The sequence below is a fragment of the Sorghum bicolor genome, chromosome 8, assembly GCF_000003195.3.
Source record: "Sorghum bicolor cultivar BTx623 chromosome 8, Sorghum_bicolor_NCBIv3, whole genome shotgun sequence".
Lineage (NCBI taxonomy): Eukaryota > Viridiplantae > Streptophyta > Magnoliopsida > Poales > Poaceae > Sorghum > Sorghum bicolor.
In genome coordinates this window covers 52,618,719-52,643,143 of record NC_012877.2, presented here as the reverse complement: position 1 = coordinate 52,643,143, position 24,425 = coordinate 52,618,719, and the positions used below count along the sequence as shown (strand labels likewise).

General features: G+C 46.4%; 1 protein-coding gene and 1 long non-coding RNA gene across 2 annotated transcripts; one reads left to right on the top strand and one right to left on the bottom strand.

Annotated features, from left to right (window-relative positions):
* On the top strand, positions 176–5,082 carry LOC8067237. The gene is made up of 2 exons (XM_002443246.2): positions 176–540; positions 4,455–5,082. Exons 1-2 carry the CDS (start codon positions 292–294, stop codon positions 4,728–4,730), a joined length of 525 nt encoding a protein of 174 aa, XP_002443291.1. The 5' UTR covers positions 176–291; the 3' UTR covers positions 4,731–5,082.
* Positions 9,426–12,207, bottom strand: LOC110429641. The gene is made up of 3 exons (XR_002446742.1): positions 11,575–12,207; positions 11,117–11,466; positions 9,426–9,638 (listed from the first exon to the last, which is right to left on the bottom strand). It is a non-coding gene; the product is annotated as an uncharacterized LOC110429641 (long non-coding RNA).

Genomic DNA, 24,425 nt, shown 5'->3' with positions numbered 1-24,425 from the left:
AGGAAACTAGGGCTAATGGAACACATTCACAATAATTTACCCATCTGGGAAATTTTACTGTTACCTATAAATCATCATGATATCATTACAAAATTTCAACTTCCAGCATCGGTCACAAACTATCACGGGAGAACAGTGCACTCAACTTCCGAAGGATCAAGCACGCAAGGAAGCTTGGAAGGTGACAGTCTGGATTTTAAACAAATGAAATCCACAATTTTCCCTGAAGAACGCAGACCTCTGAAAAACTAGAGAAAAGATTTTCACATAAAAAAAAGAAAAGAGAGAAAAATGTCATCTTCTACCTCCTTCGGTGCCCTTCTCCTCCATGGCCGCCTCCATTCCCCTTCCCTTCCGTCAAAGGCGCAACTTTTCCTAGCTCTCCCCAACAACCCTACCCGATTCCGGACCTCCGCCTCCGTCCGGGTCGACGCCTATCCTCCCCGGTGGCCTCTCCGCGCCGCCGACGGGGAGCGGGACAATCGCGTGCAGGAGCTGAGGGTGCCCGATTCTTGGCTGACGCCTGCAGGAGCAGCGCAGGTTCGGTCCCAATTTGGTCTTTTGTCTGAATTTCTCTACCGATTCTTGTCGCTGCCTCGTGGACTCGTGGTGCTTGCTATAGCTCCCCTCCAGTTCTTAGGTACTGGTAAACAATCTAGGGTAGTAGCGTTGAAGAGACTACGCTCAAGCGGCAGATTGATGCCTCTCAGTTCAAACGTAATTTGCTGGCTCAGTTCGTGCTGTTCATGTGTCCAGATTTCAGAGTTCAGACACTGTGTGTGTCTTGAACTCTTGGGTTTCTGGCTGCTTACAAGTCACATTTGCCCCCTTTCAGATCATGCCAATGCATTTCTGTGTCACTTGGGATGTCTGAATTCACGGTGTAGATGGGGGGAGTCGAAGCTAGAAATCAATCATATGGCCACATTGCATTAGGGCACTCCAATGCTAGAAACTACATATAGTTTCTATACTCATTAATTTTTATAGACACTATATATATATAAACTATGCTCCCAATGGATAGTTTATTCATTTTCTCTCCATTCTTAGCCAATCATATCACTTCGTGTCTTGGATTATGTGGAGACATGGTTTCTATGTTAGACCCAGTTTCTACTATTTTTACTCTCTCTCTTTAATAACTACATTGCCACATCAGCAAAATGCTTAGGTGTCACTGCAATTAATGTCTATAGAAACCATGGTAGTTTCTGCATTGGGAGTGCTCTTAGGCCACTCTCAATGCATAGTTTCATAGCACAGTTACCAAGACTATAAACTAGGTAACCGAGTCATATGACTTTTATGGGGACGAAACTCCTCTCTCATCTGATGAAACTCCTTCATTTAATGACCCTGCCAAGTCAACAATTTTGCTTATGTGGCACCCTATTTAATGTGCATGGCACTCTCATGAAACATGTATTGAGACTCAATTAACAGAACTTACTACTATTTCATTGCACATGCACCATGTAGCTTACAGTAGCTGTAATACCCGATTTTAAGGACAAAACCAGATATGCACCATATGTGAGTTTTAGAAGTCAAATCTCACATATAGCTACAAATAAGGGGTAATATCAAAAGACAATGCATACATATATAACGTATTTAGTATAAAAGAGATAACCTTTAATAGCAAACAGCGGATAGACAACTCCAAACTTCGGGTATTAACTCCTCTCTCCAGGATCCAACTGACTGGTTGATCACAAGCCTAAACTTCTCCTAAGGTGTGGGGGAAATTGCAAGAGTGAGCACATATCGTACTCAACAAGTATAACCAGGGGTTCATGAGGCTCAAATAGCTGACACTGGTTTGACTGCATTTAGCTTTTAATAGTTGATAACATGTTTAATCATTGAATAGCAAATGTCAAGGTAGCGTAATTAATCCCATAACCACATGATCAATGTATACAAGAATTAAGAATAACACATATAAACAACATAATAAACCATCATTTATTGTCATTATTCACATTCATCAGTGTCCATCTATTCCGTCAGTTTTCTGGGCCGCCCGTATCCGTGGGCACGGCTAGTATACCAGATTTAACACTCTGCAGAGGTTGTACATCTTTACCCATGAGTCGTGATTTACCCTTTCGCCCGAGGTGATCAGCCTCTTAACCCACTACCAAGGAAGGTCGCCGGGGTTCACTATGAAGTCTTTCAAAGGTTCGTCTAACATGTTAGGGCCGCAAGGTTTCCTTTGCGCGCAGATATAGATGGCCCCCTTCCGAATGGCACAATGACACGCAGCCTATACACATAGGGACAGGGGCTCGCACTATACCCAAAACGGTTCAGCCCCTCCGCCCTTTCGGGTAACCGCTAACAAGCTAGAAAAATTACTCATACTTAACTAAAGCCAGAGCCATATAGCCCTCGTGGTTGTACGAGTTGTCCCAGCTTTTGCCAAGGGATAAATCCTTATGGAGGGTCAAGATCAATCTAGCAAAAACTAGAGTTCTTTCCACCCTTTATATTCAAGTTGCTAGAAAGCTTATTTTATTGTTTATTGTATATCCAATATTCATGTTACAAGATCATGGATTATATTCAAGCACTAGCAAGAACTACCCAAATGCATATCCAAATAGGTAACAAAGAATTCAGGATCATCTATGATTTTGCTAAGGTCATCAAGGTGGACACATGCATATGATAAATATTGTATTAAGTGTGTATAGGTAACAAGGATGATCCCAAGTTATACTTGCCTTGATCAAAGCTCTCCTGAGCCAGGTGGTCTTCAAAAGCTTGACCTTGATCACCAACGTATCGCTCACCGTCTATACCCGATCATCAAACAACACGCAATCCAATTTAGACAGTCATACACGAAGCAAACAAGCTATAATTAGAACAATACACCAAACAATGGTAAAACAAATATAAAAGTTTATTAAAATATTCTACGCAGCGCTACAAACACAGAAACGTAAAGTTCACGAAAATCGGAGTTGAAACGGTGAAGTTATGAATTTTCTAAGATTTTCTATAGATAAATAATTAATTAAATGCTACTGCAAAATTAAAAAGTTTCAAAACAGTAAACTAACACTTCTAACATGTAGAGATCGTAAATACGAATCTAACGAAATTTGAACGGACAAAAACGGAGTTAAAATAAATATTTTATGAGCAATTTAAAATCAGTGGCAAACTTGTAAATAGTGAAAACGTATTTTCCATTAACCGGTCAGGAATACGCCTTTGGCTTTGAAAAGCGTATTTTACTCAGGCGCTTTGGGACCGCGGGTTGAATACCGAAATCTCCAGGGGCTCTTTAGCAAATCTCGCAGCGAAAGGGTATCTTCTAATGTCGGCCACCGATTCCCGATCCAACGGCTTAGGCTTCACCTGGAGGAAACCCCGGCCGGCCGGCCACTGGAGAGAGGTCCGGCGCGGCGGCGCCATTGACGACATCACCGGAGTTCGTCCAAAACACGTCTCGGTGCACCATTCTTCAAAAGGAAAACGCCAGGGGAAAGAGAAGCTCGCCGCGGACCGGTCTAGGGCCTTGGCGCAACCCGAGAAGGAGCAGAGACGGCGCGGGGTGATGGTGGCTAGAGCACGAGCTCGGCGAGATCCGGTTTGCGCTCTATAGGCGGCTAGGGCTCGGATTATGGAGTTTGGAGACAAAAGGGAACCTACGGGGTGGATCTGGGAGTTTTATAGGGGTTCGCGGGAAGTCATATCCCGGCCAAAGCGGGATCGGGGGGGATTTCCTTCGGCCAGAGACCGGCTCGATGACGGCGCGAGGAAGGAGATGGAGGGGTCGCTGCCATGCGGGTCCCGGCTGTCAATCACATAGAGAGAGGAGGAGGGGGTCACACGCATGGGTGGGCTGCTGTGGCAGCTTGGGCCGAGAGAGGGGGCTGGGCTTCCTGCTGCGCTGCGAAGTGAGCCGAGGGGAAGGAGGGAGTTGGGTCTTCTCGGGCCAGAAGCAGGTGGGGAAAAGTTTTCTTTTTTTTTTCTTTTGTTTGTTTTTTTTTCTTTTATTTCCAAACCATTTTCAAATCAATTTGAAACAATTTTTGAACTTTGCTCAAAGTCACACAGTACAAAAATATAAATTCTCCAGCATGAGTGCACATACATGTTACTAAATCCTATAATGAATTTTAATTCAATGAAAAAAATATTATTTTCCTATGTTTCATGAGCACAAAAATTCATAAATAAATCATTTTTCACCTATTTTAAAATGAGCAAATTTTAGGGTGTTACAGTAGCTGAACTCAAGTAGTAGAATGTTGCAGTGCTCATAAGTGAAGGCGCTTATGTGCATTGCTGCGAATTGTGATGCTTCCAATCCTTGTTCCAGAGGTGCTTACGCAGCAGGAATCTGAATGGCTGAGGGACTTAGGCCCATCGTTGCTGCTAAAAATTCAGAATCACTGAGGAACTTAACTCCATTTTATGCTGATCATCACCAGGAATCTGAATGGCTGAGGGAGACACTACACAAGTGGCTTGACGACGAGTACTGCCCGGAGCCGGCCAACGTGGACATCAGCAGCACCGCCGCGGGGTCGTACCACGAGTCCCTGATAGCGGGGCAGTCTGACCTGGGAGAGATCTTGCTGAAGATGGTGGGCGACCTGGATAAGCTGTCGTACAGGGAGAGCTTCCATGGCCCCTTCTCGGCCGCCAATGCCGCGGTTCGTTTGATCAGTCAGAGGATGGAGTCACTGTCTCTGCCTGATGAATGATGGTACCATGGTGGTGTGTGAGCTGCAGTTTCTACATGACAGGGCACATCCAGTGCGACTGTTCATGGATGTCGTCGACAGGAAATGGTGAAAATAGGCTCGAGACTTCGTGTTTTCTCTGTTGGAATTCGACAATGTACCATTCTGCTATCAGCTTGTGAATTCGCAGATGAAACGAGCGATGAAACGTGAACGTGATGGGTGGACAGTGGGACTTAAGGGAGTGCGTAGCCTTTTCTGAAGTTGTTTTGGGTGTGAGTTCGCAGTTGACGTTCAATTCTGGTGTATGGAAACTAATCGTTTCGGGGGTCATATTTAGGCCTTGTTTACTTCCAAAATTTTTTGCAAAATATGAATAGTAGTACTTTCGTTTGTATTTGACAAATATTGTCCAATTATAAACTAAATAGGATTAAAAGATTCGTCACATCAATTCCGATCAAACTGTGCAATTAGTTTTATTTTCATCTATATTTAATACTCCATGCATAAGTCTAAAGATTCGATGTGACGGGGAATCAAAATTTTTGAAGAACTAAACAAGGCCTAAATTTTATGGTTCGATGGATTTATGCCGTAGTCACATAAAACAGGGTCGAAGGCATTGACCCTCGCCCTGAGAAGATCCACCCCGACCCGTGTATGCATGGTCATTTTCAAGCTTGAAATGTTTTGTGGAAGGCATTGACCCTCGCCCGAGAACGTCCATCTCGACCCATGTATGCAGGGTCATTTTTAACCATGTAATGTAAAAAGGCAAAAATTACCAGGAGACATTGAAAAAATGTGGCTTTTGCCTCTAACCACTAAAAAAGAATTGCTTTGCCACAAACCATTACAAAAATATGATCATTTGCTACTAGACACTATAGCTTTTATAATATGATTTCTCATTCAAACAGGTAAGTAAACATAAACATCTGGACATAAATATCCTTGGCCTTCAATTTAAGGTTCAAACAACATATCAGGTCATATTTCATCACCATAACATGATTACAGCAACACTTTAGCAGATCCATGAACATTACAAGTTCAAAAGAAAGTAGCAGGTCGAGGCCCTTAACATATTCTAGCAACATTTTGGCCACACTTTCGGTCAAGTACAACAACAAAATATAGATTGAATAACATGTTTCAACCAACTGCCTATGCTTTTTTGACCTAATAACCTGCAGGTTTGCAATAGCCTCTATCATACTGTCGGCGTCTAGACTCGTGGTCTAGACACTAACAAGTACAAGTCTGCGTGACTACCCAAACTTGGATGGTGATGCAAGTGAGACACAGAGGGTTTATACTGGTTCGGGCCAAGAATGCCCTAAGTCCAGTGTGATCGGGGGTTCTGTATAACCTTACACCCAAAGGTGCTTGTAGTAGGGGGTACAAGCAGGTTGCGAGAGAGGGCTAAGTCCCAGGTCTCGACTTAGTGGTGGACAGAGTGCGGGTCGCTGCTCTGTGAAAGAGTGTGGTGGGCGTGTGTATGAACCTGATCCTAGCTATGAGCCCTGGCTCCCCTTTTATAGCCTCAAGGGGAGACAGAGATTTACATGGGTTGATTTCCCTGAGTGGAAGAGTTACAGCCCCGACCCTGTTGAAGCCTGTTCATCTTGTCCTTGAGGGATGGTCACTCCTGTGGAGGTTTGCCGAGCCCTGTGGAAGTCATGGGGGTCGGATCGCCGGTACTGCAGGTCGTCCCATCAATAGTGGGAAAAGACCTCAAATAGTGATGCTGATTAACCTCCCCCATTCCCTTTCTACTATGAGGCAATACGCCACAGTGAAAGAGGTAAGGGCACACAGTGAAAAAGGTGAAGCTGCAGTGCCCAGGGTGGTTGGAACAGTCGACACCCTGCCCTGCTGCGGTATGGGAGCATCGCGCCTGTCACGTCGTGAGTACGGTGCCGTGCGGTGGAAGTCTTGCTTCCCAGGTGGAATGGGGTCCGGCGCCCGAGCCTGGAAGGGGTCGGGCGAGACGGAACTTGAGTCCGAGACCCTGAGGGGTCGGGCGAGTCGGAACTTGCGTCCGAGACCCTGAGGGGTCGGGCGAGTCGGAACTTGCGTCCGAGGCCCTGAGGGGTCGGGCGAGTCGGAACTTGCGTCCGAGGCCCTGGGGGGTCGGGCGAGTCGGATCTTACGTCCGAGGCCCTAGGGGGTCGGGTGAGTCGAATGAACTTGCGTCCGAGGCCCTGGGAGGTCGGGCGAGTTGAATGAACTGGGGCCCGTACCCCGGTGATTGTGGTTAGTATGTTTTTTGCGTTTTTTATTGCTCTGATTTGGGTATCCCTTTTTATGGTACCCAACAGTAGCCCCCGAGCCTCTGAAGGGGTGGGGTCACCTCTTTAGAGGTTCTTTCCCTAGGGACTGCTTGTTGACTGGAAGCTTTTTACTTTTCTCGGAGGGTGCGCGCGAGCGCACCCGCCGGGTGTAGCCCCCGAGCCTTTTGGAGGAATGGTGTTATTCCTTCAAAGGCTTTTACCCCTTACATCTATAGTCTGGAGTATTTTTGAGGGATAGGTTGCGCGTTCTTTATACGTGGTGCCTGTTCCCATGGTGCGAGGAAGCCCCCGAGCCCTTTCCCAAAAGGGTCGATCAGTTTCTTTCTCGTCTTATAATTACGTCCCTCATTCTTTCTTTCGCTCGGAGGAGGGGTGGGTCGTGTCGTACTACCCTCGATTGGCGAGTGACGATGCTTCCCGGGAGCTGCAGGCGGGTAGATCCAAGTGGATGTCCGAGTCCCATTCGATAGGGGTCGGCTAGTGGCCTTATGGGCACATCTCAAAAAGTACCCGAGGGCAGTCACGGTGGATGTCGGAACCGTTCGTTAGGTTCCAAGGGCTCGATGCCTCCCTCGATGGGATCCCACTCACGTGACACCCGCATGGGTCTCGGATATGACTTGTAAAGATGCGCCGACTCCCTATGGGGCTCGGACCTTGGCCTCTATTGTGCTCATCTTCAGTCATCCCTCGCTCAGTCATCCTGAGGCGACTATTCGAACCTGTGTCGCAGGTCAGTCTCGCAACCTCTGGAACGTAGGTGGTCATAGCCTGGGGATTTTGGGCCTCGCAAGACTTTTTTCAGACTCGTTTTGTAGTGTTGGGGTCGGGCGAGACGGAATCTGCGCCCGACAGGAAACCGCCTTGCAGCTTTCGCTCGGGGTCTTGATGGGGTCGGTCGAGACGGAAAACTGTGTCCAACGGAGACCTTCCTGCGACGCTTGGTTAGCGGGGGGTCGGGCGCCGCGTGTCACACCCTGGCTTTTAAAATAAGACCAGAGTCGTCATATGTGTGCCCAGGAAGTCCACACATACAACAAAGAATAGAAATATCAAAAACAATGTTATATATAGCGGAAAACATATTTATATTAACACTTACAAACATCAGAGTACGCGGAAACAGTAGCTAAAACTTCTCAGGCTCCATTCTTCTCAGGGACGGTTGACTGGGGGCTCCGTACGCCAAGCACTTCTGATAAGCCTCTAGAAAACTCCATAGCATCAATGTCCTTCTTCTAAGCAGCACTTTACTACACAATGGGGTGTGGGGGAAATAGCAAGGGTGAGTTCATGTCGAACTCAACAAGTACAGACGGAAAGTATAATGACATGCAAGGCTTAATCAAAGGAAAAACTGACACTGTTTTACTGCAGGTGAGCTTTTAAGTTGGTAAACTTTTATTACAACTCTATTATTAAAACAACCTATTACTAAATATGGGTAAAGCATCCCAACCCTTATTTAGATGAAGGTTAATTAGCAATATTATTAGTCATCATTATAATCACTATTATCATTAAGATCACCGAGGTAGCAACCTCGGATAGTAACTCGGGGTAGCAACCCCATTAATATCATGGGATAACAATCCCAATTAAGAACACAGGATACCAATCCTGCCAACACGGAATAGCCATTCCGTCAAAGCACGAGGTAGCAACCTCAACCAAGTTTCGCCTCCAAGTTCCAGTGAATCCAATTTGCTCATCAAGTGAGGGTCTGGGCCGCTCGTGACCGTGAGCACGGCTGATATATCAGTTTTACACTCTGCAGAGGTGTGCACGTTCACTCCAAGTCGTGATTCCCATTCGCCCGGGGTCGCGACTCCCCAAAACACTACCAAGGTGAGCAGGCAGGGTTTCACTACGAGACCTTTCACAGGGTCCAACTAATAGGATGCCACTCGTAAGTTTTTGCCGGGGCGCGCGGCAGTCGTGCCCATAGCAATGGGACCCCGAACTGACCGACCTCTTAATATGAATACCCAAGCTACATTCCTTACGCCTACCCGGAAAGTAACACCCTACCAGCGGAGGTCCTGATAATTAGTCAAGCCAGAGCCCATATAGCTTGGAGCTGCACTGTAAGTCCCAGGGGGCCGCTCCCTGACTAAGTCCTTACGGAGAGCAGAGACGGGTACGCCCGGCAAACCGGACCACCAACAGTACCCGCTCCCCCTGTCCTCAACCAAACCACGATGCTCGCAAGCACCGCAACATCTCCCTCACCGAAGTGACCATTGTTCACCATTTAATCATTTATCATCATTGAAGAATTCATTAAGCAAGATCATTATTATTATTATTATTATATAGATTAGATGAGTAGAGCAACTAAGCATATCTACTATTCACTATACTACCCATGTATAAAACCCAGGTATACAAGGAATATAGTAGAAGACTAGTCATGTCCTTAGGGTTTGCAGTATTAAGACACATGCACTGGAAAGTAAATGTATTTAAAGTTCATAGGTACAATATGATCAAAGGGTGCCTGCACTTGCCTTAATTTCCAGTGTTTAACTGCTCAGAAATCTTTGACTTCCTTCTTCTGATCTCCAACTTCTGCTTCGACTGTCGGTCCTCAGCTCCTGGTCTTCACTATTGATGAACCACGCTTCTTCTACTCGTAGCAACCAAGCAACACAAACAGACAAACAAACAATCATGACTAAGAACAAGCATCAATCAAAAGAAAAGCTTAGAAAGAGCGCTCTAACGACACGACTTATTGCTACGATCGAGACAACGTAAGAACGTTTAAGAACGGAGCTATAGTTTATCGGACACGACTTTCGAGGTTCGAAGCGCAACGAAGAAGACCAACTATTCGCTTGATCTATTTTATTTGATGAAGAGAGGTGATAGACTTTTTAGAGAAACAACTCAAAAAGTGGAATTAAACAAATTATAATTATAAAAAGATGAAGTATAGTTCTAGTCATACTCTATTTATAAATAATTATAGAAATTATTTAAACTATTTTAGCATTCATAGCTTAGAGAATATAAAATGAGTGATAGCAACTTAATTAGAATCACTATTTATTTTCAAAGTTAAACGGAGCAAGTCATAACTAACAAGGCATTTATGTTGATATTATATAATTAATATGATTTATGAAAGATCGGAGATAAACCTAAACTACTTCAAATTCAAAAAGACATTGAATAACTACTAATTAAATTCATTTAAAACAACTTTATATGATCATATTTGAACAAGACAAATTAATAATTGATAAATACACATTTAAGTTGACAAGTAATTATAAAAAGGTCAATATTTTCATATGTTACTTTTATTTAGAAACAAATATGTGCAATCATTAAACAAATTATGTTGAATTATAAAAACCAGAGTTAAACTTTAGTTATATTTTAATTGTAGATGATTATATATCATTTAAGCCATTTACGTCTTTGTAATTTTAGAAACATAAAACAAGTGAGAGCAACTAATCAAATCCTAACATGCTTCCATTTATACTAAACAAGTTATAATTAATAAAGAATCATTTAAGTTGATATTAATAGTGTTATCATTTATTTATTTATAAAAGATCTAAATTAGAAACATAAGTTATTTTTAATCAAAAAGACATTAAATAAATATTAAACAAATTAATTATATACTTTATGTCTAACTAAAAGAATTATAATTAATAAATATTTAAGTTAACATTAATTAAATTAATAGTATATTATAAAAAAATACCGAAGTGTAAACCTAAATTATTTTTTTTAATAATTAAAAATGGCACTCAACAAAAATTAATTAAACTAATTATATTTATAAATATGGGACATGGAAAACAGTATCGCTAACAAGTCATTTACGTTGCCATGGTCATAAAACAATAGAAATCATGATTATAACTCTATATTGCTTTTAATTATAAAATTAGGTGCATATATTAATTAATCTAATATTCAACTAAATATATATAAAAATATATGACATAATAAAAGTTAGCACTACTGCGTAGAGCGCGACGTTACGAAACTAACTCAATTGAAACGGAATGAAACGGAGTTAGAACGATTAAATGGCGAAGGATTAACGATCAGTGGCAAACTTGTAAATAAGTCGTCTTCTACCTTGGGTCATCTTCTTCTCACGAACGTCAAGTTCTGGCCATGGTTGTGCATCTGCTGCGTCGCGCCAGAGAGGGAGGGCTAGCTTGGCCTGGTCGTGGGGGTAGCCGGCCGGCGCGGCCGTGCCAGGCTACGGCGGTGGTCGGCCCGCCTGCTAGGGCCGGTGCAGGGTGGCCTGCTCGCACGCACTGCACGGAGCAGGAAGCGGCGGCTCCTGCCTGCTCGCAGCAGCACGCCAAGGGGCGCGGGTCGGGGTGCTGCGGGGGTTACAGCGTGGGGCGCAGGGTCGCCGGTGACGCCGCGGTGATGCCGTATAGGGTCGCGATGGTCGGAAACGAAGAAGAAGATGTCATCTATGGATAACGTTCGCCGAAGAAGAGAAAGAGAGATTAGGGAAACGGTAAACGAGCACGGATTTGCAAAACGAACGGTGTGCCGGTGTAGAGGACGATGAGACGAACCTCGGGATGGTGACGGTTTCTGCTGGAGATGCCGGAGATGGCCGGAAACGCTCGCCGAACGTTCGCCGGAAAAGTTCGCCGGAAACGAGATCCGAAACTTCGGCGATGGATCTACGGAGCTACGAGCGGCGGCTCGGAAAAAGGCTCGTACTTCTGAAAGCAGCGCGTCGAGGGCTACGCCGGCATATATATGGGTCTAGGGTTTGCAAAAGTTTTAGAATTTCTTAATTTCGGGATTTTAAATAAATCATTTTCAGTTCCAAAATAATTCCAGAAAAAGCTGAAATCATTTTAAATCCCTGAAAAATATTTCCAAAATTCTAAAAATTAAAGGAAAACTTTTAGAGATATATTGAGAGTTGATCAATCCAAATAATGTTTTTGGTGCCTATAAAAAAGAATTTTAGAGCATATAAAAATAGATTTTGTTTTAGGAAAAAATGGGAAAAAGCTCGAAAAAGTCTAGAAAATTATCGGAAAGGATCGGACGGCATCTAAACGTGTTTTTAAAATCTTAGCACACACAAAAACAATAAACTCAAGTAATAGACAAGCATCACATCAACTAAAGCTCGTCTAATTAATTCCAAAACATTTGAAAAGCACCATTTTTCTTTGATAAAAAAAATATATAGAAATCTATACTATTGTTGGCAAATTTTATCCACATATTAAAACCATTCATTTTATTTAGTATTTTCTAATAACAATCCAAAATTAAAAAAAATTTGGAGTGTTATAGATCTACCCCACTTAACATAAATCTCGTCCCGAGATTTGAAGAAACTAAAGAGAAAGATAAAGTAGATCATCGAAGTTGTTTCGAGACTTTTAAGACGTGATCAAAGGATTAAAGATAGGCATAAAGGGTACAGAGTATGGTAAAGATTGGTGACAAGGAAAGACAAACGTATGAGATAAGAAGTGATCTTTGGATCCTGTATTAGGATAAGGTGCAAGGGTAAGAAGCCAATATTAACATGAGATGATACATAGGAGATAAAGATAGATATTATTGTGCTCACAATTTCCTTGATTCCAAATATGCATAAGATAGTAGATGAAAGGATAAAGAATTACCAAAAGTTGACAAAGACTTAGATTTTTTTTTGTCTTCACGCTTAATCATTTGTAGTCCTATGAGATGTAAGATCCAAGATCACACGTTGACAAAAATGATAAGGGCTCATCGCAAAAATGATAAAGATCAATATAAAGTTCTCCATGTCTTCTGTTTTGAGATCCTCAAGAGTGATGATCGTAACTGCCGCTACCCCACTTAAACCAAGTGTTTGCTCATCTTCAAAAACTATTGTTTACGAACTTCATCTTGCCAGATCGGAACGATCTTTAGAGATTTCCTTCAGAGATTACCCGTCTAATAACACACTGCACTTCTTGGGATTCTGAGAGACAGGGAGAGAAACAACATAATGATGGGAGAAGATAGAGTGAAATAACTTCAGTTATCTTAGTAAAGGTGCAAGACTGAAGCCAAAAGTCGATAAGGTTATCTAGGAGAAGGTTCTTGAACACTATCTAGAAAAGCAACCCAAGGGGTCTGTTAAGATTGACCATATATCGGTATGGTTTTCATGTGACTTTCAGGTTCTACATTTTGTCACGTGATAATCCATCAAATATTCCAAAGTGAACAAAAAAAATACATCTTATCTTGGGACTTTGGTTTCCTATGTCTTGCTTTGATAGGTCAACAAGCACCACTCTTCCTAGGACACTTGATGCTTCTCTATGGTCTCCATAGATGGATCCTAAGTAGATTTCTCATACCACTTGCAGTGTTGGGGAAATATTGCGAGAGAGAACTGCACAAAGGTTGTCAACTCATTCTGAATGGAATGTTTATGATCACTTCATGGGTAAGCACTACCACTCGATGTTGGGACAACACCAGGTGCTTTGCCTGAGATTCCATGGTTACCACAAATAGACTATACATCTTGTCAAACAACTCATAGCTCATATCAGGAGATTAAGAATGATAAGGTCCAATGAACAAGATATCTCATTTTACAAAGAAGATTACAAGTGACTTGTATAAAAAAAATCTTTATAAGCTAGAAGCCATCGCTGACTTTATAAGTGTTACATACTTCCTTGACTGGTTCAAATCTATCTGAGTCTCCTAATACAATCTACTCCACATCTGATGTTGTGTAAATATTGCCTCTCTATAAGGTCCACATTTCTTTCGAACTGCCTCATTGTCGATACAATCATTCCATTAGTCCTTCAATTCTTGGGGTGAAGTTGAATACCTTCATACATAAACCTATCTCCTGATGGGGTGGTTAGAGATACTGAGTGTTGGGTACAGTCAATCTTTCCATGACAAGCGGTTAACCATCCTCTTCCAAGAACGACATCAATCTCCATTGATTCCAAAACTACAAGATTCACCTCAAAATTTACACCTTTTATACCGAGACTGACTTTTGGGCACATGTGTGTTGCTTTTATCTTCCCTCTTGGTGATTTGACTAGTACGAGTTTCTTCATTTCCAACAGAAGCATCTTATGATTAGCAACACATTTATTTGAGATGAAAGAATGTGAAGAACTTGAGTCAAACAAAACAGTGGCAGGAGTTGAATTGACTAGAATTGATCCAAACACCACATTTTGTGCTTCACGAGCAGTACACAGATCCACATGGTTCAATCTACCATTAACATAGTCACGAACTGGGTACTTCTTTGGACAATGTTTCTTGTGATGTCCCTCTTCGTGACACTGGTAACAAGCATTGCTAACCATTTTACCATAGGTGTTATCCTGACATTGAGCTCCTTGAATTGATGTGCCAGGAGTAACTGAAGTGCTACTAACTTGTTGGTTCTGAGGGTTCACCTTCAATGGAGTCTCTTCACTATTTCGCTTCTTAGCTTGATTACTCTTTCGAGGCTGATATTCTGTATAGGTGATGGTCCATCCATCTAGGCATATCTCTGGCATAGCAAGTGTAGCTGAAGGGGAATCTAATTCTTCAAGGTATGAATGTGTCTGATGAGAGTTTGGAGCTAAATCTAACTGCCATGTAGAACTCAGATTTGGCTCAACACTTAACAGTGGCTCTAGGGAGATTGCCTTCCTTTTCTTGTTACCTTCAGTTTGTTGATCCTGGGGTACTTCTACCTTTCCTTCGCTTGACTTTTTCTGAAGGCACGGTAAACCATAATATCTGCAGCAATTACACGGCTCTTGAATCCCAAGTGCCTCATTAATACCATCTTTCTTAGCTTTCATGTTCTTCCAGGCTTCTACGACTTGTCGCTTCATTGCTTCTTCCTGAGTTTCAGTCATGTTCTTTTCTAAATATAACTGAGAATCTTTTTGTGGTCCCACTCCACTTAGTACTTGATCTTGTGTAAACGAGGGCTTCTCCTTGTTTATTGGGAACATGGGTGGCATAGCTGGGTCTTCCTGATATTTGATGAAAGCTCCTTTAATGTCACCTTGGAGAAGTAGAGATTGTAGTGTCAAAAGATTCTGGAGTCTAGCCATCTGATCAGCTGCCATCTCTAGGATCTGAGCTTGCCAGACTATCATCTGTTCACTGCTTAGTCGTGTTACAAAAGGCATTTGTTGACTCTGATCACTGGTATTCTTTCCATTGATGACACCTCTTGGATCAATCATCTGACATAAGGCAATGGTAGAATGAGCTAGAGTAATATGGACAAAGAGCAGGATGTGAAGTGAGAGAAAATAGGTGGAGAGGATCAAGATTGACAATAGGTATGGATAGGATAAGAGAGATCACTACCCCACTTAACAGAGATTGAGCTAATCTCTAAACGTCTTCTTCCAGAACTCCTTCAAAACACTAGAACAAAGACAACACACAAACAACAAACCAAGCAAAACAAGCACACATCACATCAACGATACTACACGTGCTTCTTCAACAGTGGGTGTCATCCTAAAAGGCAAGTCTGAGATGATGAAGGGCCATCGAATTTTGGAATAAAATAAGTTTTTGAAAACTTAAGTAAAACAACTAAACAAAAGCCAAGGAGATTAATAGAAATAGCTCAAAGGAAGCTATTCAAGGAGTGGATACAACATGACAAGGTTGAGAAAATAGTCAGAGTCAAAGAGACAAGGGATGAGAAAATAGTTTTATAGCAAAATAAGCTTTAGAAATCGACCAGTGCTATCTAGGCATACGTCCTACAGTCAACATTGCTCCGATACCATTCCTGTCACACCCTGGCTTTTAAAATAAGACCAGAGTCGTCATATGTGTGCCCAGGAAGTCCACACATACAACAAAGAATAGAAATATCAAAAACAATGTTATATATAGCGGAAAACATATTTATATTAACACTTACAAACATCAGAGTACGCGGAAACAGTAGCTAAAACTTCTCAGGCTCCATTCTTCTCAGGGACGGTTGACTGGGGGCTCCGTACGCCAAGCACTTCTGATAAGCCTCTAGAAAACTCCATAGCATCTATGTCCTTCTTCTGAGCAGCACTTTACTACACAATGGGGTGTGGGGGAAATAGCAAGGGTGAGTTCATGTCGAACTCAACAAGTACAGACGGAAAGTATAATGACATGCAAGGCTTAATCAAAGGAAAAACTGACACTGTTTTACTGCAGGTGAGCTTTTAAGTTGGTAAACTTTTATTACAACTCTATTATTAAAACAACCTATTACTAAATATGGGTAAAGCATCCCAACCCTTATTTAGATGAAGGTTAATTAGCAATATTATTAGTCATCATTATAATCACTATTATCATTAAGATCACCGAGGTAGCAACCTCGGATAGTAACTCGGGGTAGCAACCCCATTAATATCATGGGATAACAATCCCAATTAAGAACACAGGATACCAATCCTGCCAACACGGAATAGCCATTCCGTCAAAGCACGAGGTAGCAACCTCAACCAAGTTTCGCCTCCAAGTTCCAGTGAATCCAATTTGCTCATCAAGTGAGGGTCTGGGCCGCTCGTGACCGTGAGCACGGCTGATATATCAGTTTTACACTCTGCAGAGGTGTGCACGTTCACTCCAAGTCGTGATTCCCATTCGCCCGGGGTCGCGACTCCCCAAAACACTACCAAGGTGAGCAGGCAGGGTTTCACTACGAGACCTTTCACAGGGTCCAACTAATAGGATGCCACTCGTAAGTTTTTGCCGGGGCGCGCGGCAGTCGTGCCCATAGCAATGGGACCCCGAACTGACCGACCTCTTAATATGAATACCCAAGCTACATTCCTTACGCCTACCCGGAAAGTGTGGGGGTATAAACCCCTATACCCTTATGGCTAGACTTCAGCCAGGAAGCTTGGTCCACTACGAGACGAGTTCAAGGCTTGATCCGACAGCCCGAGTTTCGCGCAAGGAAACAAGACGTGGAGATCAAGCAGGATTCTAGTCGGTTAGAATAGGAATTGATATCGAATTATCTATGGCAATTGTAACCGACTAGGATTAGTTTCTAGATCTGTAACCCTGCCCTCCAGACTATATAAGGAGGGGCAAGGGACCCCCTAGGATAGATTATCTCTCAACACAATCCAATACAACCAGACGCAGGACGTAGGTATTACGCCAACTCGGCGGCCGAACCTGGATAAAAAGCTTGTCCGTGTCTTGCGTCACCATCGAGTTCGTAGTTTGCGCACCGTCTACCGATAAACTACTACCGTGGGTATACCCCAAGGTAGACTGCCGACCAGCTTTCGTCGACAGTGGCGCGCCAGGTAGGGGGTGTGCGTGCAACTCTTCCGGCGAACAAGATGGTCACGATCCCAGCTTCCGCGACCGTGCCCGAAGGCCTCACGTTCACCGTCGGCCAGATCACGTGGACGACGTGCAGCGGCGGTTTCGCGACCACGGTTCCGAAAGAGATCCAGATCCAATCTGAGATCACGCCGTCTCCGACCACACGCGTGACGGCACCAAGCTCCCGACCACCGTTCCCGCTCTACAAGGGAAAGGAGATCGACTGCTCGGACCTCCTCCAAGCGCTCGATCGCGCTGACTCCAAGCTACTCGAAGTCTCCCAACTAATAGATGGAGTTCTGCGCCAGCCCGACCAAGCCGCTCGAGCGGATTTTTCGAAATTCCGCCGGCCAACTCGTGTCGCCACACACGAACGGCTGGGAACGTCCCTGACGATAACCTCAACCCCCGCAGGACGATCCGTCGAGCTCAAAAAGGAAGACTATCCTTGCGGCCTGAACAACTCGGCCTCTGTTTACTCACAGCATGTCCAATCCGTTTTCAGCAAAGCGGGCTGGTCGCCGACAAGGAACAATCGTCACCACGTCAACATGGTGACCATCCGAGAGCTACGGGACGGCCAGGTGTCCAGCACCAACTCAAGCACCGGCTCCGTCCCCACCGAGGTTGTGAACACCGAAGACGAGGACTACGACATGGATTTCCCTTCACACCCTCCGGGTTTCGACCGATTCCCGATATTCCCCCCCGGCGAGGGGATATTGTATTCAATGTCAGCGCCGACGAACCGGTTGTTGACGGAGAAACAGACGACCAGAGGCAACTCCGCGAACAGCGTAACGCCGATCGCGCCCGACGGCGTGCGGACGAGCAACAACAGACGCCACCAGGTAACCTCAACGATGCCTTTGACATGGTCGGGGACCAGCCGGTCTACAAAACGCCAAGCGCCAACGTGGCTGTCGCCATGGCCAACCTGGATCGGCTTCCTGACGCCCCCGAATGCCAGGGAGTCCGGACCAGTATCCGAGCACACCTGATCGCCGCGATGGGACAGACAGCCACTCTGCTCAAGAGAGTCCAGGACGTCTCTTATACGGAAGCCGCCTCCGACCAGACTCATCGTAGCCGGGCCTCGCCCAGCAGGCGTCGCCGCAGCCGCTCCCCCGACAACCGTCGAGGGGACTCACGGCGCGACGATGGTGGTCGGGACGCCGATGGCCGCCGCCAGCAGAACCGCGTACGCGGCCAGGAAGAAGAAGATCAACACAGGGATCTCCGCCACAACATCCCTCCCAAAGATGCCCGGGACCGCATCAACAGGCGCGCCGCAGAGAGAGCAGTCCACGAAAACCTGCGCCGCATCGAGTACGATGCGACCCATGGTCCCCCGGGCCTAAGGCAGTTCTCCTCACACCTCCGCCAGGTCGTGTGGCCCCGCAATTTCAAGCTCGAAAAACTTAAAAAATACGACGGCAAGGAAAATCCAGAGAACTGGATCACCCTCTACGAAATCGCCGTCCGATCAGCGGCAGGAGATGAGCACGTCATGGCTAACTACTTCCCCGTAGTCCTCGACCAGGCTGGTCATCAGTGGCTTCTCGGCTTGCCCGAGGACTCCTTCGATTCTTGGGAAGAGCTACGACAGGCTTTCATTGACAACTTCATCGCCACATGCGAGCAGCCCGGAAACAAGTATGACCTCCTCTTCCGCAACAGCCTGCCCGCCCTCAAGATATCACCGGCGCAACTAAAACCTTACGACGCCCAATTCTGGGGGGTTTTGCCAGGTCAAAGTTCGGTGCCCCTCGGACAGATAACATTGCCTGTCCAATTCGGCACACCCGATCACTTCCGGACGGAGTTCATCAACTTCGTAGTCGCGGACTTCGACGGGACCTACCACGCCATACTGGGCCGCCCATCGCTGACAAAGTTCATGGCAGTCCCGCACTACTCATACCTAGTGCTTAAGATGCCCACGGAGAAGGGTGTCCTGACCGTCAGAGGCAACGTCTACACTGCGTACACCTGCGAAGAAGAAAGTTTCAAGATCACCGAGGCAATTGACCTCTCAATCCGCATGGCGGAAACAGCAAACCAAGCCGCACAGCTGCCCCCCGACCAGCTCCGATTACCTGAGCAGGAGACAGCCAGAAAGAATTCGAAATCCAAGGAGTACAAAGAAGTGCAGCTGGTCGAAGGCAACCCCGAGAAGACAGCCCTCATCGGGGCTAACCTGGATCCAAAGTAGGAAGACGCGCTCGTCAGGTTTCTAAGGGACAACGTGAGCGTTTTCGCATGGAAACCCGCAGACATGCCCGGCGTCCCACGAAACCTGATCGAGCACTCCTTAAACGTCTCGAAGACCGCAAGACCAATCAAGCAAAAACTGCGACGGTTCGCTCGTGACAAAAAGGAGGCTATTAGGACAGAAATAACACGGCTTCTAGCAGCCGGATTCATAAAAGAGGTGTATCATCCCGATTGGCTCGCCAATCCGGTTCTTGTACGCAAAAAGAATAATGAATGGAGAATGTGCGTTGATTACACCGATCTCAACAAACACTGTCCTAAAGATCCTTTTGGTCTTCCTCGCATCGACGAGGTGGTCGACTCAACGGCCGGATGCGAACTCCTCTCCTTTCTAGATTGCTACTCTGGTTATCACCAGATCTCGTTAAAAGAAGAAGATCAGATCAAAACATCCTTCATCACACCCTTCGGCGCATACTGTTACACTACCATGTCTTTCGGACTTAAAAACGCCGGGGCCACTTATCAAAGGGCCATCCAGCAATGCCTCCACGACGAGATTCGCGATGACCTCGTCGAGGCCTATGTGGACGACGTGGTCGTAAAAACAAGGGACGCGAGCACCCTAATCGACAACTTAGACCGAACCTTCAAGGCACTGAATAGGTACAAGTGGAAGCTCAACCCCAAGAAATGCATTTTCGGCGTTCCTTCCGGTCTACTGCTCGGCAACGTCGTCAGTTGCGACGGCATACGACCAAACCCTTCAAAAGTCAAAGCCGTACTCGACATGCGACCACCGAAGAACGTCAAGGATATTCAGAAGCTAACCGGATGCATGGCCGCCCTCAGTCGTTTCATCTCAAGGCTGGGAGAAAAAGGCCTCCCTTTTTTCAAACTATTGAAAGCGTCAGAAAAATTCTCCTGGACAGAAGAAGCCGACGCTGCGTTCACTCAGCTTAAGACCTTCCTCACTTCACCGCCTGTCCTCACAGCGCCTCAGCCCAATGAAGACCTGCTCCTTTACATTGCTGCAACCGACAGGGTTGTTTCCACGGCAATAGTGGTCGAGCGAGATGAACCAGGTCACGTCTTCAAGGTCCAGAGACCCGTTTACTTCATAAGTGAAGTTTTAAACGAATCCAAGGCCAGGTACCCACAAATACAGAAGCTTATATACGCCATCCTGATAACGTCAAGAAAGCTGAAGCACTACTTCGACGGCCATCGAGTCCTGGTGACAACCAGCTTTCCTCTCGGGGACATCCTGCGCAATAAAGACGCCAATGGCAGAATCGTGAAATGGGCAATGGAATTATGTCCATTTTCCCTAGAGTTCCAGAGTCGCACCACTGTCAAGTCTCAAGCCCTGGTTGATTTCATTGCCGAATGGACGGATCTCAACGAGCCTTCTGTTCTAGATGTCTCAGACCACTGGTCAATGTTCTTTGATGGGTCCTTGAACATCAACGGTGCAGGCGCTGGGGTATTGTTCGTATCACCAAACAAGGACAAACTCCGCTACGTCCTTCGGATCCTTTTTCCGGCGTCAAACAATGTCGCCGAATACGAAGCTTGCTTACATGGCGTACGACTAGCCGTCGAGCTGGGGGTTAAGCGCCTCTATGTCTACGGCGACTCCGCTTTGGTCATCAACCAGCTCAACAAGGAGTGGGACGCAACCCACGAGAAGATGGATCTCTACTGCAAAGAAATTCACAAATGGGAAACTAACTTCTATGGCATAGAGTACATCCACGTGGTCCGGGATAAGAACCAAGCAGCAGATGCGTTGTCAAAGTTAGGCTCGTCTCGGGCCCAAATCCCGCGGGGTATTTTCGTCCAGGACATCCATGAGCCGAGCGTAAGCTCCCCCCTGGTCGACAAGCAACCCACCGAGGCAATGCTCATAGATGACGCCACTCCGACAACCGGTGGGCGCGACTGGCGTATCCCGTTCATCAAATACATCTCAGACGGGACAGGTTTTCAGGACAAAACAGAGAACGAGCGTCTCATCCGACGATCAAAGAACTACATCCTGGTCGACGGAAAACTCATGCGGAAAAACGCAAGCTCCGAGGTACTGCTCAAATGCATACCCCAAGACGATGGTATCAAGCTCTTGGAGGACATACACGCCGGATCCTGCGGCAACCACGCCGCATCTAGAACGCTGGTCGGAAAGGCTTTCCGAGCAGGTTTTTATTGGCCAACCGCGGTCAGCGACGCAGAAAAACTGGTTCGGCATTGCGAAGGATGTCAGTTTTTCGCTAAGAGGACCCACGTACCTGCCCATGAAATTCAAACCATCCCGTCGTCTTGGCCCTTTGCTTGCTGGGGGCTTGACATGATCGGACCATTTAAACCAGCCCCGGGCAACTTCAAGTTTGTCTTCGTGTTAATCGACAAGTTCTCCAAGTGGATTGAATACATGCCCCTGGTCAAGGCAACTTCCGAGAAGGCTGTGGAGTTCCTCAATCAAATCATACACAGATTCGGCATCCCGAACAGCATAATCACCGACCTGGGCACTCAGTTTACTGGCACCACTTTTTGGGATTTCTGCGATGACAGAGGCATAGTCATAAAATATGTGTCAGTGGCACATCCACGTGCCAACGGTCAAGTTGAACGTGCTAACGGAATGATCGTCGACGCCCTAAAGAAAAGATTGTACACCGAGAACGACAGAGCACCCGGTCGATGGATGAAAGAATTGCCGGCAGTGGTCTGGGGCCTCCGAACTCAGACCAGTCGAAACACAGGGGTGTCTCCCTATTTCATGGTGTACGGCGCAGAGGCGGTTTTGCCGTCCGACATACACTTCGGATCTCCTAGAATCGAGCACTTCGACCAGGCGACCGCCGACAACGCCAGAGAACTCGAAATCAATTGCATGGAGGAAAAGCGTTTAGTTTCATGTCTCCGAACAGCAAAATATCTCGCGGCAGTCAGGCGATACTACAACAGGAACGTCAAGGACCGTTCCTTCGTGGTCGGTGATCTGGTGCTTCGATGGAAAACAAGCCAGGAGGGAATGCACAAGTTATCTACTCCCTGGGAAGGACCCTTCGTGGTGACCGAGGTCACACGACCTACGTCCTACAGATTGGCATACCCAGACGGAACACGAGTACCTAACTCTTGGCACATCGACAAACTGCGACGTTTCTATCCATAAAGTTTTAACGACTTTCTTTTGTAAGTGTCTTATAATTTTTGACAATAAAATTCTCTATTTTTCGCCTATACCTTGTCATACACAGCACTCGGCAAAACTCCTGCAATGGATGCTCTTGGCGACAACCAAGACAAATACGGTGACACGTCACTCAGATATTTTTACAGCGCTCAAAACAACAGTCATGACAAAAAGAAAACTTTATTACAAACTTTACATACAAAGTTTACAATAAATACCCTGACGGGCAGATACTAGTCTATTCCTACAGACTACTTTATTGGCCTAGCTGCTCGGGCTGATCACCCGCCTGGCCCTGCTGCCCGGACGAAGGGGTCGGGGCCACCGGCGCCTGGCTGGTCGAGACCGCAGGCGTCGACCGCCCATCTCCAGCAAAGGACGCGCCCGACAACTCCCTGGCCGACCTATCTGAGCTCGGCTGGTCTGGAGGAGTGGCCGTTCCGCACAGGTTGATGTCGCCGATCACTGTCGACGACAAGTCCAGCAGACTACCCCAAAGTTCGTCCGCTTCCTGTGGGCCGACTTCCTTCGGGTACCCCTTCTCCAGCCTGCTCAAGTCGACCAGGGGGTAGTGGGCGCGTACCATGCTGAGGACGTGCGCGCCGGCAAACTCCCCGGCGTCCTTCACAAACTGCTGGAGCCAGTCCCACGCCCGTTGCGCCTTTTGGACCGGGGTCAACTGCGGCGCGCGGGGCTGGCTCTCCGGGAGCTCGGGACTGATCAGGTCCAGGACCGGGGACACTCCCTTCCAGATCCTGCAACAGTTGACCTTCCAGGAGTCCCGGTCCTTGATCAGGTCATCCAGGTGCTTTTTGGTGTTCACCTTGAGCACTGCAAACGAAACGAAACGTTACTTTCGGCATACCAGACAAGCAAAGGGGCAGGCAGCAACCAATAAGGCGGCACCCATTACCAGCTAACTCCCGGTCTTTTCGACCCAATTCCTCTTCCGCTCGCCGTCCGGACTCCTGTGCACTGGCGAGCTGTTGGCCGAGCTGCTCCTTCTCTTGTTGGAGGCTCGCCACCTCCTCCTCCAAGTCTGCGTGAATCCTAAACTGGTCAGCAAAGAAAATTATACAAGTACGCGAAACTGCTCGGAGCGTGTGACTAACCTTCCTGCAGCCGGTACTGGTCGGCCAGACGACGAGCGAGGTCGAGACGACGCTCCTTTTCAGCGCTCATCTCGACCACCTTCTCCCCGACCTCCGCCCGCAACCGGTCTACCTCCGCGGCAAGGGCCTTGTTCTCGGCCATGACGCTTTCTATCTGGTCAAAGCACCGTTTCCGGTACTTCGCTGTTTTCATTACGTCCTACAAAGCAAGCATATAACGATCAAGCAACACAAGGCAAAAGAATGCGCAGCAGTACAAAAAGCCGCTTACCTTGACTTCGTCGACAAGGCGCTTGGCCGCGCGCTCCACCCTGGCGGCCTCTTCGGCCTCGACGACCTCCTCATGACCGATAAAGTGATCCCCGCGTTGGCGCCACACATACACGTGTTGGCGGCCATCACGGGGACGACCCTCGATCTCCTCCACCTCGTCGTCGGAGGCCGCCCGGGTTTCTTCCTCCTGTGCTGCGTCACCCCCGGTGGTGGTCCCAGGCATTACTGGCCCTTGGACCAGACCTGGGGAGCCCGCAGCCGAAGAGGCTCCTGCTCG